Source organism: Delphinapterus leucas, chromosome 1 (assembly GCF_059928025.1).
Source record: "Delphinapterus leucas isolate spDelLeu-1000000601 "Yukka" chromosome 1, BTC_Dleu_Yukka2, whole genome shotgun sequence".
Taxonomy (NCBI): Eukaryota; Metazoa; Chordata; class Mammalia; order Artiodactyla; family Monodontidae; genus Delphinapterus; species Delphinapterus leucas.
This window is the reverse complement of record NC_143129.1, coordinates 38,994,434-39,009,329: the sequence shown is the minus strand read 5'-3', so window position 1 is coordinate 39,009,329 and position 14,896 is coordinate 38,994,434. Positions and strand designations below refer to the sequence as shown.

General features: G+C 47.4%; 1 protein-coding gene across 1 annotated transcript; it reads right to left on the bottom strand.

Annotated features, from left to right (window-relative positions):
- Positions 1 to 2,270: 2,270 nt before the first annotated feature.
- LAX1 (lymphocyte transmembrane adaptor 1) lies at positions 2,271 to 13,131 on the bottom strand. Its single transcript, XM_022593726.3, is given in 7 exon segments — positions 2,271 to 4,838; positions 4,840 to 5,540; positions 7,348 to 7,433; positions 8,109 to 8,219; positions 8,633 to 8,742; positions 11,289 to 11,488; positions 11,828 to 13,131. Coding segments are annotated over 6 exon segments (1,290 nt in total). The 5' UTR covers positions 11,378 to 11,488; positions 11,828 to 13,131; the 3' UTR covers positions 2,271 to 4,645.
- Between the last annotated feature and the right edge of the window lie 1,765 nt (positions 13,132 to 14,896).

Here is a 14,896-nt window from a genome sequence, read left to right as displayed (position 1 = left end):
ATTAACCTCTCTATCCAAAACTTATTCCTTTTCTTGTCCCACCCCTGTTCCCCTCAAGATTGAGGAGTATCAAAGAAAAGGGGGGATTGACACTGAGCAGGATCCTGTGGGGCCCTCCCAGGTACAAAAGATACGCCCCCCACACTTCTTGTTTATAGAAGAAGGCTTTAGTCTCCTAGGCCTTCCCTGAGTTCCAAAGAACAGATTCAAATTCAAGCAGTTACTAATTAAAGAATGCAGAAACACAGGAAAAGCAGTCAAGAAACAATAATTCAGTGATAGAACAGAGTCCTAGTTCTGCCTCAGGGAATACACATAACAATCTGATACATATTTTCGAGTTGTTCTGTAGGAACTAAGACCCCCATCCAGTTGGAGGATGATAAATACATGCTGAGACGCCAGACTGGTGAGAACCAGAAGGTTGATGACTGAGATTCCTGGAACACCACCCTGTTTACCTCACCACCAACTAGTCCAAAGAAAGTTGTAAAGCCTGCAGCCCTCACCCTAAATATTGCCTTTAAAAATTCTTCCTTGGGAATTCCCTGGTGGTCCAGTGGTTAGGACTCAGCGCTTTCACTGCTGTGGCCTAGGTTCGGTCCCTGGTTGGGGAACTAACATCCTGTAAGCCAAGCGGTGCAGCCAAAACAAAACAAAACAAAACAAAACAAAATACTCTTCCCTGAAAACCATTGGGGAGTTCAGGTCTTCCGAGCATGAACCACCCATTCTCCGTGTATAGCCCTTGCGATAAACCTTTTTCTGCTCCAAACACCGACGTTTCAGTTTGTTTGGCCTCACTGTATGTCGGGCACATGGACTTGGGTTCGACTACGTAACTGTCTCTTGGTTATGAGAATCCTTACATGCCAGTGTTTTTCAGTTCTGTCTGAATCTTCATCTCACATCTGATACAAAATCTCTCCTTCCTTGACTGAGTAAGGTTGCCATCCTCCCTCTGTGCTTGTTGTTGCTTCCCAGGCCAACCTTTACCGGCCATCAATATCAGACTGATGTGGTACCCTCTGTGTGGCAGGAATTTAAATGCTGGTCACATGTAGAGTTAATCTGAGAGCAATGAAGAAATCTACCCAAAATATAGCCACCAGGTATGAGAGAGCTAGCTCCTGTAAAAATCTGTCTTTATCCCACCGTCCTGGTCTGCTTGGGCTGCTATGACAACAATAACATAGACTGGGTGACTTAAACAGCAAACATTTATTTCTCACAGTTCTGGAGGCTGGGAAGTCCAAGATCAAAGTACTCACAGATTTGGTGTCTGGTGAGAGCCTGGCACCTGCTTCCTAGGCAGCCATCTTCTTGCTGTGTCCTCACAGGGCGGAAGGGATGAGGGAGCTCCCTTGGGCCTCTTTTACAAGGGCACTAATCCCATTCACGAGAGCTCAACCGTCATGACCTAATCACTTCCAAAGGCCCCACCTTCTACTACTCTCACAATGGGGATTAGGTTTCAACATATGAATTTTGGGGACACACAAATGTTCAGTCTATAGCACCCACCCAAGTGTTTGTGAAGCCACCTCAGATGGTCTATACCTCACAGGCCTAGAGGCCTCTTGCCTTGGCACCCTGTTGAGGTGGTGCCAACAAAATGACCCAGGTCCAGTTGCCTTCCTCTGGTGACACTTTTATTGTTGCCATGGCCAACGGTGGGTGGCCATCTGCTCCACAGCCCTTTCTCTCAATTCTGGCAACACACTGCTCTTTCTCCTTTTACTGGGGCATCAGGTACTCTGCAGAAGAGATGGTTAGCATCCCTGGGGACGGGGGCAGTGAAGGAGGAAAGAAACTCTTTTCCTGACCAGCATGTCCTCAAAGGCTAACCGCAATCACATCTCAGTCCTCTCCTGTGGAGAAGGGATGCGATGTGGTGGAGAGCAGTACATGGTAGGACTACTTTTCCTACTCTCAGTAAGCCTTGAGTGGTGTTGGCAGACCCCTAACAGCTGGTGGTGCTCTGAACTCAGAATGTGGGATGTTTTTACGCCTTTGATACTTAGCTTTAAGCCTTAGTGTCCATTCCTGAACCACAGAAAAAAACCTCACTCAACATTTTATAAAGACATGCACTGAAACCACAGCATCAAGTGTCACGTCGATAACCTGACTTCATCTTGGGCCTCGTGCCAAGAACTAGGGTGAATACAAAGGATTTAATTATATTTTCCTAAAGGCAAAGTGATTTCAGTTTGATAGGAGAGACTGAGTGCATACATTAACAGAGCAATGCAGAAAACAGACAAATATTCAGAACAATTACAGTAGCATATGCTTTATATTATGTCCATTTCACAGAAAAAGGAACAAAGGCACATTTATTTAAGTGGAATGAGCCTAGATGTCTTCACTTCCAGCTTTGTCCATGTTTTAAAATTATTTTTTGTTTTGACATAACTTACAGAAGAGTTGCAAAGATAGTACAGAGAGTTCCTGTATACCCTTCACCCAGCTTCCCCTAATGTTAATTACATAACCATGGCACATTTATCAAAACTAAGAAATTAACATTGATGCAATACTATTAACTAAAATATGGACTTTCTTGTTTTTCATTTCACCATTTTTTCCACTAATGCCCTTTTCCTGTACTATGATCCCATCCAAGGCATCATGTTATATTTTAGTCATCATGTCTTCTTAGTCTCCACCAGTCTGACAGTTTCTCCAGTCTTCCCTTGTCTTTCATGACTTTAACACTTTTAAGAGTTCCAGTCAGGTATTTGTAGAATGTCATTCAATTTGAGTTTTCTGATGTTTCTCATGATAAGACTGGGGTTGTGGATTTGGGGGAAGAATACCACGGCGGTGAAGTACCCTTCTCCTTGATCATATAGCAGTGTAACTTATTACTGGTGAGTTGACCTTGATCACATGGTTGAGGTGGTGTCTACCAAGTTTAGAAACCAAGGTCTGAGAGCTAAGTGCATTCACCGCTACTGGACCATGATTGCTGCTAGACCCTCCAGTGGACAGAGTTAGGAAGTATATATGTATACTAGCCTATGTATATACACGTCTATATTTCCTTTTCTACTTGCTTATTTGTCACTTCTTTCTCTGACAGCAAGAAATCTGCCTCTCCCTACCTGTAATATATTTACTTATTTGTTCAATTCAAGTATGCCCTACAAATTTACCAACTAGACTGCAGTGTTTGTTTTCAGTTCTTTGTGTCTTTATCTTACAGTTTCAAGCAAAACATTGTTTTCCAAAGTTACTTAGGCCAGCTCATTTTTCCCCCCACTCCCTTCAGTGAGATTATATCATACATTTGTGAAACAGTTAGATTCATTTTTTACAATCTGCATTTTATTGTGGGTTCCCCTGACAGCGTGGTGAATTTTTAAAAATTTTGCATATGATAAAAGTCACCCTTTGTGCTGTACAGCTTTTTGTGTGTGTGTTTTTTTTTTTTTTTGTGTGTGTGTTTTGACAAATGAATACAGTCATGTATCCATCACCATAGTACAATACAGAACAATTATCCTAAAAATTCCCTTGTACAGCTCCTTTGTCGTAAACCCATTCCCTCTCCCCAAACCTGCCAACCACTGATCTGTTTTCCACCCCTATAGTTCTGCCTTTTTCAGAATGTCATATAAATGAAACCATACAATATGTAGATTTTTAGGTCTAGCTTCTATCACTTAGCAAAATACGTTTAATATTTGTCCATGTTGTTGCATGAACCTACTTCACTCCTTTTTACTGCTGAGTGTGGATAAACTCATCGTGTGGACATAGGACACTTGTTTATCCATTCACCTGTTGAAAGACATTTGGGTTATTTCTAGGTTTTGGCAATTATGGATAAAGCTGCTATAAACAGTCATGTATGGGTTTTTTTGTGAATACAAATTTCACACTTGGATAAATACCTAATGGTGGAATGACTGGGCTGTATAATAGGTTTATGTTTATAAGAAACTGCCAAACGGGCTTCCCTGGTGGCGCAGTGGCTGGGAGTCCGCCTGCCGATGCAGGGGACGCGGGTTCGTGCCCCAGTCCGGGAGGATCCCACATGCCGCGTAGCAGCTGGGCCCGTGAGCCATGGCCACTGAGCCTGTGCGTCCGGAGCCTGTGCTCCGCAACGGGAGAGGCCACAACAGTGAGAGGCCCGCGTACCGCAAAAAAAAAGACAAACAAAAAAATCTGCCAAACAGTTTTCCAGAGTGAATGTTATGCCTTGCAATCCCTTCAGCAATAAGCGAGAGTTCCTGTTGTTCTGCATTTTCTCCAGCGTTTGGTTGTCCACACTCATTTTAGAGCAGAAACTGTCCCCCCACCCCAGCCCAACTTCCTTGTTCCTTTTGGCCTCTGCCTGGATTACCAAATAATCTGTATTCCTGCTTTGCAGCCTGCTGGTATTAGTGAAGGTAATGATTTTAGACTACTTCATGTTTCCACTGTGTACTAAAGCACTCTTCCATTTTTAACCTCCTCACAGACCTGTAAGGCAGTTTCAGCATTCTTAAGTTGGTATGAGAGATAACCGCACACTGCCTGAGAAGAATTTCTTTCTGACTTCCTCAAACCTCTGCTTTTGTGAGCCTCTTAGCTCCCTACTCATTTCAGCTTCTCTTTAGCGTAACCAAACGAATCCACTGAAATACAAGGGTGGTCAAGGGTCTTCACTAGACCCTGTAATGGCTATGGATCCGGCAGGACAGCCCACTCCACGTGACTTTCCAGCTGGGTGGCTGGGTCTTAATTCATCAGGAAGGAGCCATGTGTCAGGCCCCTGCTCGAAGTCCCTGCCTCCTACCTTGGCAGCTCCCACACTCTTGTAGGCATGAGAGCCTTCATTTGACATCTTCTGCGTGCTTCATCCAGCTGCCCTCACTCCGTGCAGAGGGCTGACAGGCCACATAGTCCTTCAGGGCCAGGAAACCCCCTGACTGCGCGACAGGTTGGATGTGGGTCTCTGGGCCATCTGCCCTGCCCTCTACATGGTCCGTGTTTGAGGATGTCGCTTCCTTCTCCTCCCGCTGCTGGCTTCCACTGGGATCTGGTGGTACATTTTCATAATCTCTGCAGCACTGAAAAGTTCCCCAGGGCTGCTTCCCTTGGATGGTCTCGAGATCCAACACTGCCATGTTGACATAATCATCTGAGGTCTGAGAAGACCCTTCCCCGTCGTTGAGTGGATAACTGCTCTCAGTTCCTGGAGACCCCAGACTGGTGCAGTCACTGGCGTTCCCACAGCCCTCATCTATTTCTTCAGTCAACTCCAGCACCTTGGTACTTGGGAGGATGAAGAGGTTCCCAGGAGGGCTGTTGGTAGAAGCTAAAGTCTCAGCAATCTCCTTTGCTGTGGGGATATTGACATAATCTCTTGAATCCTCTGAAGAAGTGCTTGGGCAATCTCTTGAAGCTCTGACATTGACATAGTGCGCTGAGGGAGTGAGGTTTCCATACATCTGGGGCCCCATGGTATTGTCATAGATGCCCACTGCATACCCCATGGCATGGGTATGGGCTCTGTGCACATGGAGGGCATCACGTGCTTGGGAGGGCTATGAGTAAGAAGAGAAAGCCAGTGACAGGATAGAAGTAGAAACATGGACAAAACCTTTCTTCTTCCCTGCCCAGTACTACTACATCTAATGGTTCTTCCTCTCAGTTCTTCACTTTGGAGAAAAGGTCTGAATCAGGGATCTCAAACCTCAAGACTTCAGATGCTAGGTAGGAATAAGTGAAGTAGGCTGGGTTTAAGGAAAGCAGCAGTGTAAATTTGACAATAAATTGCAACTGTTTTTTGGCCACACTGTGGGGTTTCAATGGGGAGTGGGGGAAGTATTATGAATTGGAGAGAGCCTGCCACACCCCAGAGCACACTGAGGTGCGGCATAGCGGTTAAAGGTAGAGGCTTAGGCTCAGCCTGAGGGTGCAAGTCCCAGGCCTCACCACCCTATGCTGAGTTTGGGCAAGTTACCTAATCTCACTGTGCCTTAGTTTCCTAACTTATAAAACGGGTATAGTCATCATAGTATCTACACCATGAGGGTTTTGTGAGGAGTAAATGGATTATGGACCGTAAAGTGTTTCGAATAGCTCCTGGCACAAAGGAGACACTAAAAAATGCTTGTCGTTACATTAGTATAAGGGCAGCTGACACGCAGGTCAGCTGCTTATGGCCAATTAGAGATGCTAGTCTGTTGTTCCCAGAACTTCTGATTTTCAAGAAAAGCTGGACATCTGGACTTTAATGTGAAACCTTTTAGGTTTTTGAATGTTGCCAACTGGTTCATGATGTCCTTCAAACACTACAGAGTACAATCCAAACATGTTTGTGGGCTTAAGCCAGTTTGAAATCTAAACTCTAGATGCAAACTTCCCTCAGGGCCCCCCTGAGTCCTAGAAGTAGCTTTAGCAGTGGAGTTTCCTCTGCTCTTCCTTTTATCAGCCACTTAGACTTGCTGCCCCCAGGAAGTCTTAGAAGCAGGATCAGAGCCCAGGGATGGGACATGCAAGAGGAAGGGGAAGCAAAGGCGGCAACGTGGAGCGGCCGCGTGGTAATCAGCCTAAGCCCCTGAGTGAAGAAAGGCTGGGTAACAACCGAATTAGTAGGAGCTGCAGCATGGCTGTGCGCACCCAAGGCCGGTCACCAAACCAAAGGAACTGATTCTTTTAACAGGCCAATGGGAACCTGTCTATGGAAATAAGCACCCTGACCTTCAAAATAGTCCCTCTCCTGTCCCTGGTGTGACTCCTCCCGGGGAGCTGCCTTCAGAGCCAGACTACAAGACACAAGGGATTATTGTTATTAATTGTAATAGTCCCCTTGTAGCCTCAGAGGTATCCCCGACGTGCTCAGTGCTTTCTACACCAGTTACAGTGCTGAGTGAACTTACGAGTGTTTCTGCTATGGAGGAGGATTGAAACAATTTGACACAGGCTCAGAAGTAATTGTCAAAGTAGGACTTTAAGAGTATTTTGAGTACCAGCAGCACTGTTGGAATATTTAGGTACCCTCCCAAGGTGATTACTTTGAAGGCGACAACACTCATTTGGAAATCACATTTCAGTTCTAACATCGTGTCCTTGAATACATGTGCCCTGGTGCCTTTCCTAAAATCCCAAGTGCTTGCTCCTCTCTTTCTAAATTTTTTGCCTTGGGTGGTAGGGAAGTCCTGAGGCTAGTCTTCCCAATTTATTAATAGGGCCTAGGGGGTGGGGGGCAGGGGGCTGGTGTGTGTGTGTGCCAAAGGACATGCTGTTTGCAGAGGCTTAGAGCCAAGACCTAGCACTCTTGCACTTCAGCTCTTCTGCCAGAGACATATCATTTCTCCCAAACGGGTTGTCATTTCACTTGACTCTTACCACATGCTCAGAGGGAGGGCTGTCAGAATTTCTGGAGAGGAGGCTCTCGGTACTGAAAATACGAATACTTCTTGACGGATGTCTTCCTGAAAGGACAGAGAACAAACCCTGAACGTAGTCAGCCAGTCCTCCGAGTGCTTCAGCCTGTACAATTCCTGCATCTTGGGTGAAGTGGGTTTGTGTGATGTCTGGGGTTTGGGGCCTGGCGTTTTGTGGGGAGAGGGTCAGAGTTACAGGGATGATGTGCTAGGAGACCCGGAACCCTCCTCAGCTAGCTGAGGACAAAAGGACACTAGCACAGGAATTGAGGAGGCTGGGAAGGAGGCTCCTGGGGCGAACCCTCCCTGCCTTGAGGCTGGAGGCCATTTTCTCCTTCTGTATGTCTTTCCCAATGCTAGACGTACCCAGCTGTCGCCTGCTAACTTACGTCAAGAAAAACCAAAGCTGCTGTCTATGTAATCAAACCATCATACTGTACTCCATAAACTTATACGGTGATGTATGTCAATTTTTTAATCAATGAAATCGGAAAAAGAAACAAACAAAACCCCCAACCCAGATGACCTCCCCCTCCCTTCTTCGAGCTCTCCAAGCCCCCATTGGAGTTGCATCTTGCAGTCTATCTATCCCATTCTCTCTCATGCTCCCTGAAGGGCAGAAAGGTCTGCAACTTTAGAGAAAGTTGCGTCCAGGTGAGAGGTACATTCTGGGGGTAGAAGTTCTGTAGGTCTGGACTCCATGGATTAAAAAGAAAAACCTACCCAGCTCTTCTTGTCTTCGGGGCAAGAGGTCATAAATATTTTTGGCTACTTGTCTGGGTCGAGGCAGAGTCAGCAAGGGCATGACGGTAACTTGGAAGTAAGGAACTCGCCCTGCAAGGCAATGAGAGACAAGGAGGTCATGGCTGGGTCCAGCTGCACAGAATGCGGGGCCCCTTGGGGATGAGATGGTCCCTGAAAATATTGTCCACCCTCACCATGTATCATGAAAAATACGTTTTCAGACTTGACCAATTCCCTTTGAGCTAGAAGCATAGGGGACTCAGTGGACAGAAGCAGGGCACAGGGATACCAGGGCAATGACTTTCAAAATGGAACTCCACTCAGCACTGAGCCTTATGGAGCCACGGCTTAGGATCCCAAGGGAGAAAATGACCCGTGTGTCAGGTAAGAACAGAGGACTGCCCAGCCCAACAGTTTATCTCTGGAGGGTAAACTGGGCTTTAAATACCGGGCTAGTTGATTGATCCTAGTGTGTCTCAACTTTGGACGAACAAGGGACTCACGCTTCTTCCATTTGCTCCACTTCCACAGGATGCAGAAAACTGCGACAACCAGGAGGATGGCAAGGAGTCCCGCAAACCCAGAAAAGATGCTGCTGTTGTGGTCTTTAGCTCTGCGAGGAAAACCAAATGCCATGACCCAGCCATAGGAGGGTGGGAAGTTGGAGAAGATGTTTCCTTTAGGAGGTAGGGCTTGCGGATTTGGAATGAGAGCCCGGTGAAGGAAAGCTGAGGTGGGGTGGGCTGGGTGGTGGAAGACAGGGTCATATTCCCTTGGAGAGAGGGAAATAGGACATGGGAGAAGGGACCTATCCCTTTTGAAGGCCTACTGGATGCCAGTGTTTTGCAGGTGAACCTTATTTAATCTGTACAACAATCCCATTTCTCTTTGTGACCAAGGAATCCGAGAATTAGACTCAGAAAGGTAGAGTAACATGTCAAAGATCACATAGGTAGGAAAGAGCATGATGGAACGTGGGTCTAGGTCTGTTTGGGCCCAAAGACTCTTCTTTCTATGGCTTCACACTGTCTTCCAAACTTGTAATGTCAAGTCCACCTGCTCCCGCTTCCCCCATTCCCTGCTCCTGGGCTTTCTGTCTTGCTCGAAGGAGAAGATTACCCAACTTACAATCAGGGAGCAGCTCTGGGACAAGAGTTCAGGTTGCCTGCACTTGAATAACCCCTGTAGCACCAACTTGTGGAGCTGGTCTCCAAGCAACACTCTGTTGTTCTGTGGAATTTAACCAATGCAAATGCACGGAGCAAGTTCTGGGTTACTTGCAGTTCCCAGGCAGGCACGGAGTTACTGCTCTGCTTTGCCTTTAAGAAGCAGCCAAGTGACGTTACAGAAGGACTCACTAGCAGACCTGCTCCCCCAGTTACTAGAAACCAGGTCATCTATCAGGGAAGATTTTTGTCCTCCTGAGTTCTAGGCTTGTTTACCCAACTCTGTATTGGACATTTCCACAAGGTTGCCTAATAGACATTTCAAACCAAAAATGTCTGAAACAGAACTCCTGTTCTCCCCCCACGAACCTGCCCCTCTGGTGTTTCCCATCATCTAATGACTTGGCCAAAAACCTTGGAGCCATCCTTGAATGTTTTCTTTCTTTCACACCCCACTTCTAGTTAACCAGCAGACTCTGTCTGCTCATGCCTGGGCATCTATCCAAACCAGTCACCTCTTGCTCCTCCATTACCAGCACCCTGGTCTGAACCACCGTGCATTCCACGTGGACCTTTGCAAGAACCTCTCTGATGGGTCTCCTTGCTTTCACTCTTGGCCCCAACACACTATCTTCACACACGGGCCAGGGTGATCCTCTAAACGGCAAATCAGATCACGCCCCTCCTCTGCTCGCAACCCCCCATGACTTCCTATCACACTTGGGATAACATCCATAGTCCCTACCCAGTGAGAACTTCATGGCCTCTTCTGTTCTGGCTTCTGCCTGCCTCTGACCTCATTTCCTACCACTTTCCCTCTGACCGTGACCTCCAGGACCCCGTGCTGTTCCTGGCAAAGCAGTCTGGTCTCTCAGACCTGCTGCTCCCTCTCCCACAGCTCAGTCCCTCATTTCACTCAGGTCTCTTCTGAAACGTCACCTCCTCAGACAGGTCCTCCCTGGCCACACCCTCCCTCATACTCTCAGTCCTCTTACTCTGCCCTGGTTTTTCCTCAGAGCACTTATGACTGACTGACATTATGTTATCCATGCATTTGTTCATCTGTTTCTATCTGACTCTCCCACTTGACTGTAAGCTCCAGGAGGTCATGAACTTGTCTGTCTGGTTCACCTGGTGCCTGAAACAGTGCCTGGTACTCAGTAGGGGCCTGATGAATATTTGTTAAATGAATGAATGAGTAAATTATCAAACAAATGAATGAATATAGAGATAGGATTTTTTTGCCGGGGGAGTTGCAGGGTTCTGACATTTTACGAATTCATTCCCCATCAGTGCCTCTGTCCACCTGCAAGTGACATGTATTTGTTTGTCATGGTAATGATACTTACCTCCCCAAACTACAGTGATTTAAAATTTATTATTTTGAGCTGTGCTGTTATGATAGCACTGAAATTTATACCTCCCACTGTCAAAGTTTCAATGGCTGATGGATTTTTTATTTAATATAATATTGAAGTTTTAGCTGTAAAATTTACATCTATGATTAGTTCTGTGGGGTTTTATGTTCTAAGGATATATCTTTATCATATCTATGATTCCATTTTTATTCATGGTAAGTTTCTAGGGCCTAAAAACACATGAAAAAAGTGGGCTTTCTGTTTCCATCAGAGTGGGAACTAGTTTTTGTTTTTGTTTCTTTGAGGAGTGATTGGTGCGACCTGAGACAGTAATGATCGAGGGCAGCAATCAGGGCCTCTGAGCGTGAGAAATCCAACCAGGCCAGGCAGCCAGCTCTAAGGAAATGTTGTGTTATCATATTTTGTCTCCCCCTATCAACTCCCTTTTCTCCTCAATACCCATTTCTTTCCTCCAAGCAGTTCTGAGTAAACTCCTCTGAGCCTAGAGCTTATTGGTCTCAGGGGACCACCCTGGTGAGGGGTGGCAATGCTGCTGGGGTAGAAGCCTCCCAGGGTAGACCAGGGCCCTCTGTCTAAATCAGGGGAGGGGAGAGCTCACCACCCGGGCCACTTACGTGTCTGGGCTGCCGAGGGTTCCCTGCAGAGTGCTGGGCTGTGAGGTCTTCCCTCTGATTTCTGAGCGGGTCGGTATGGTGACATCCATTGTCCCAGGGCTGTCTCTGGCTTCAGCTCCTCCTTCTAAGCCTTCTCTTAATCGTCATCTGTTTGCCAGCCCGTCTGCCGCTTTCCCTGGCTCTTCCTAAATTGCTGACTCCTAGGAGAAAAGGCAGAATTGGTTTGTGTTTTACATATAATCCTGTGTGGTATAACCACTTTTTTTAGTAGATAAGAATGACAGAACTCCTCCTGGTCTCCATGTCTTCCGAACATTCCCTAACATACAACATTTTACTCTCAAAATTCATCTTCGTAAATCTTTGTTTACCAAAGTCCCTCACAAATAAAGTCTATTGGTTTTTCTTTCTTTCTTTCTAAAGCTTCCCATCTATCTTTCTAGCACTTTCTACCCCCCAATCAACTCCCTACCTTGCCTCTATCCCTTAAATGTTAGGCTGACTTGACCCAAAATATGAAACAACAGGTTTGGTTCTACCTGGATGTAGCTGCGATGCCGACTGCAGGAGGGGCGAGCTCCTCTGGGTGTGGTGCTCCGCAGCGAGGCTCAGGGGGAAGCCAGGTTCTCTGCCTTGTGAGGGGGATGTGAGGGGCACTGACGGGGAAACCGCCGAGAAGGCCGAGACAGGCTCCGTGAGAAGCTCATCTTCCCCCACCCCCCCAAAGCAGAGATAAGAGAACAAACACTTTGCCAGAATGGAAACAGAGAGTCAGCCACAGGAAGCAACACCACCAACGTGCTAATGAAGCATGGGGCCCAGGAAAGGCTGCTCAGCTCTTAATAAGGTAGAAGCAATCATGTCTGCACCCCGTTCCCTGGGCTGGCCGGCACGCTGTGTTCTGGGGGGAGCGTGATTCAAGATGGGGCAAGGTGGTGGGGGATTTGTGATTGCTCGCCCTGGGTTTCTGAGACACGGGGAGTTTTATAAGCCTCCAGATTTACAATGTTTGTTTCAGCCCTGGGAGGTGCTTTTTAGAAACAGATGCAGATCTCTGGCACCGGCTGCTGATTCGTGGGCGGAGGGTGCAGAGGAGGACTGGTGGTTTTCATAAACACGTCCCAGGTGATTTTCACAGAACTGGTCTGTGTTTCACATTTTGAGGACTTCTGCTCTGGGTACGAGCCCCAGAATGAAGCTGAAGCAGGATTGACATGGCCCCGGGGGCCTGCCCTCGGGGCCCCCGGCTGCTGGCTGGCTTGCTTACAGGGCTCTTCAAGAGAAGATCCATCCCAGTCTGGCCTGTTGTGCACCTGTCTCAGAAGCTGGAAGATTCACTCCCCGTGTCTACCCAAAGTGTCCCAAACGTCAAAGTTTTCTTTTTTTTTTTTTTATAAATTTATTATTTATTTACTTTTGGCTGCGTTGGGTCTTCGTTGCCGCATGCGGGCTTTCTCTAGTTGTGGTGAGAGGGGGCTGCTTTTCGTTGTGGTGCACGGGCTTATTGCGGTGGCTTCTCTTGTTGCTGAGCACAGGCTCTAGGCGCGTGGGCTTCAGTAGCTGTGGCTCACGGGCTTAGTTGCTCCACGGCACGTGGGATCTTCCCGGACCAGGGCTTGAACCCGTGTTCCCTGCAACGGCAGGTGGATTCTTAACCACTGTGCCACCAGGGAAGTCCAACATGCTTCTCCCTTATGTCATCCCAGCGGACACTGAGGCCTCAGCTTCCCTGAGGTGTCGGTGCCTGCCCTGCGTTCAGGCTCCCAGAGGGCCCCCAGGGGAAAGGTCTGCAGGTTGGCCCTGGCCCAGCTCTCCCCTGGGCTCTGCCAGTGCATGTCCTCGCTGCCTTCCCTCCAAGTAGCCTTACCTGGCAGGAAGCAGAGATGACTCAGAGGCAGCTGGTTCTAGAGCTGGAACCTGGGTCTCTGTCCGCCTCTCCTTTGGATGGGTCTGAGTAAGAGCTAGGACTCCTCACAGGGGAAGAAGATCCATTGCTGCATCACACTTGTGGCTGGGACCGAAGGAAGAGAGAGGGCTCTACAGGCCTGTCCGGAGCCATTGGTGCCAATAGGGGCTGGTGTGTGAACTGGGAACTTGGAAGATGGTACATGGGAAGTGCAGATAGAACCAAACCTCAGCACACTGACAGCTACTTAAAAAAAATTTTTTTTTCAAGAACTTCCCCCTGCCTGTGATCATCTCAAGGTCTTATCATGTTATCTTATCTACCCAGTCTGCTTTAGTTAGACCAATCTCTCTGGTCTTCTGCTTTTCTCCTGCCCCCACGCTTGAGTGAAACAGCTTCCTCATAGAAAGTTCCCAGGCTTCAGAGTGAGCTCTGGTTTCCAGGCCCTGGCTGCAACACGTTCCCCTGTTCTCCTTTCCCTCCCCATGGTACGTAAACCAATCAAACCCACCACTCAAAACACAAAATAGATACCCTAAGTTATTCATCGTGATAGCGGAAGAAAACTACTCACTCCTGGGTGACAGCGTATGTGTTTTAAACCTGATTGCTCTAGTGTTGGCTTTTAACCACTCAATGACTTGAGGGGTTGAATGTGACATATGATTCTAAAGTATTAAGATTGGTTTTAAATAGACAGAACTTAACCATCCAAGCAAGCAAAGCCCTTTGAGGGGGCGGGGCTACATGTTAAACGTTGCTGCTAATACCAAAAATCTTTCAGAATCCTCTCAGGAAAGACAGAGCACTGGGTTAAGAGTATCAGATCTTAAATTACTACCTGGGTGATGTCGGGCAGGTCCTCTAATCTTTTTGGCTGTTTCCTTGGATGCAAAATGACGATAATAATAGTGTTTAGGTAATGCTGTTGTGAGAATTAATTGGACGAACAATGAAGACTGCTTGGCTTAGGACTTGGCTTATGCAACAGCTCATTAAATGGGGCTGCTATTATCATGTCATCTCCTGATGCATGAGACTCATTTCTTTACACTTAATGGACTGCTCTCTCAGGCCTTCCTTCCTTTCTCGATGCTTAGTCTTCCTACCTTCTGCATGGTCCTTTATTCTTTAAGCACATATCTCTGGGACATCTCCCACTGCACGGTACCAGGCACTGGCTTTGCACATAAAACAGAAGCGGTCCCGGCTCTCCTGCCGTGGTCAGTCTCGGATGGCCACCCCCTTGCAGGCACTCTGCACTCCAAGCAGAACCGGCTCATTGTTACTTTCGGACTCTAGGCCTTTGCACTAGTTCCTTCATCTTACCAGCGGATTCTTTTTCTCTTGTAGAATTCCAATAAAATCACATTTTAAGAGTTTATACTGGTTATTTCTGGGTTGTGGGGCTTGAGGTATTTTGTTATTTTCTTTTTTGGACCCATTGTTTGAATTATTGCAAAGGTCAAGTGTCATTTTTTTTTTTTTTTTTTTTTTTTTTTTGCGGTACGCGGGCCTCTCACTGCTGCGGCCCCTCCCGCCGCGGAGCACAGGCTCCGGATGCGCAGGCCCAGCGGCCATGGTTCACGGGCCCAGCCGCTCCGCGGCACGTGGGATCCCCCCAGACCGGGGCACGAACCCGTGTCCCCCGCATCGGCAGGCGGACTCCCAACCACTGCGCTACCAGGGAAGCCCAAGTGTC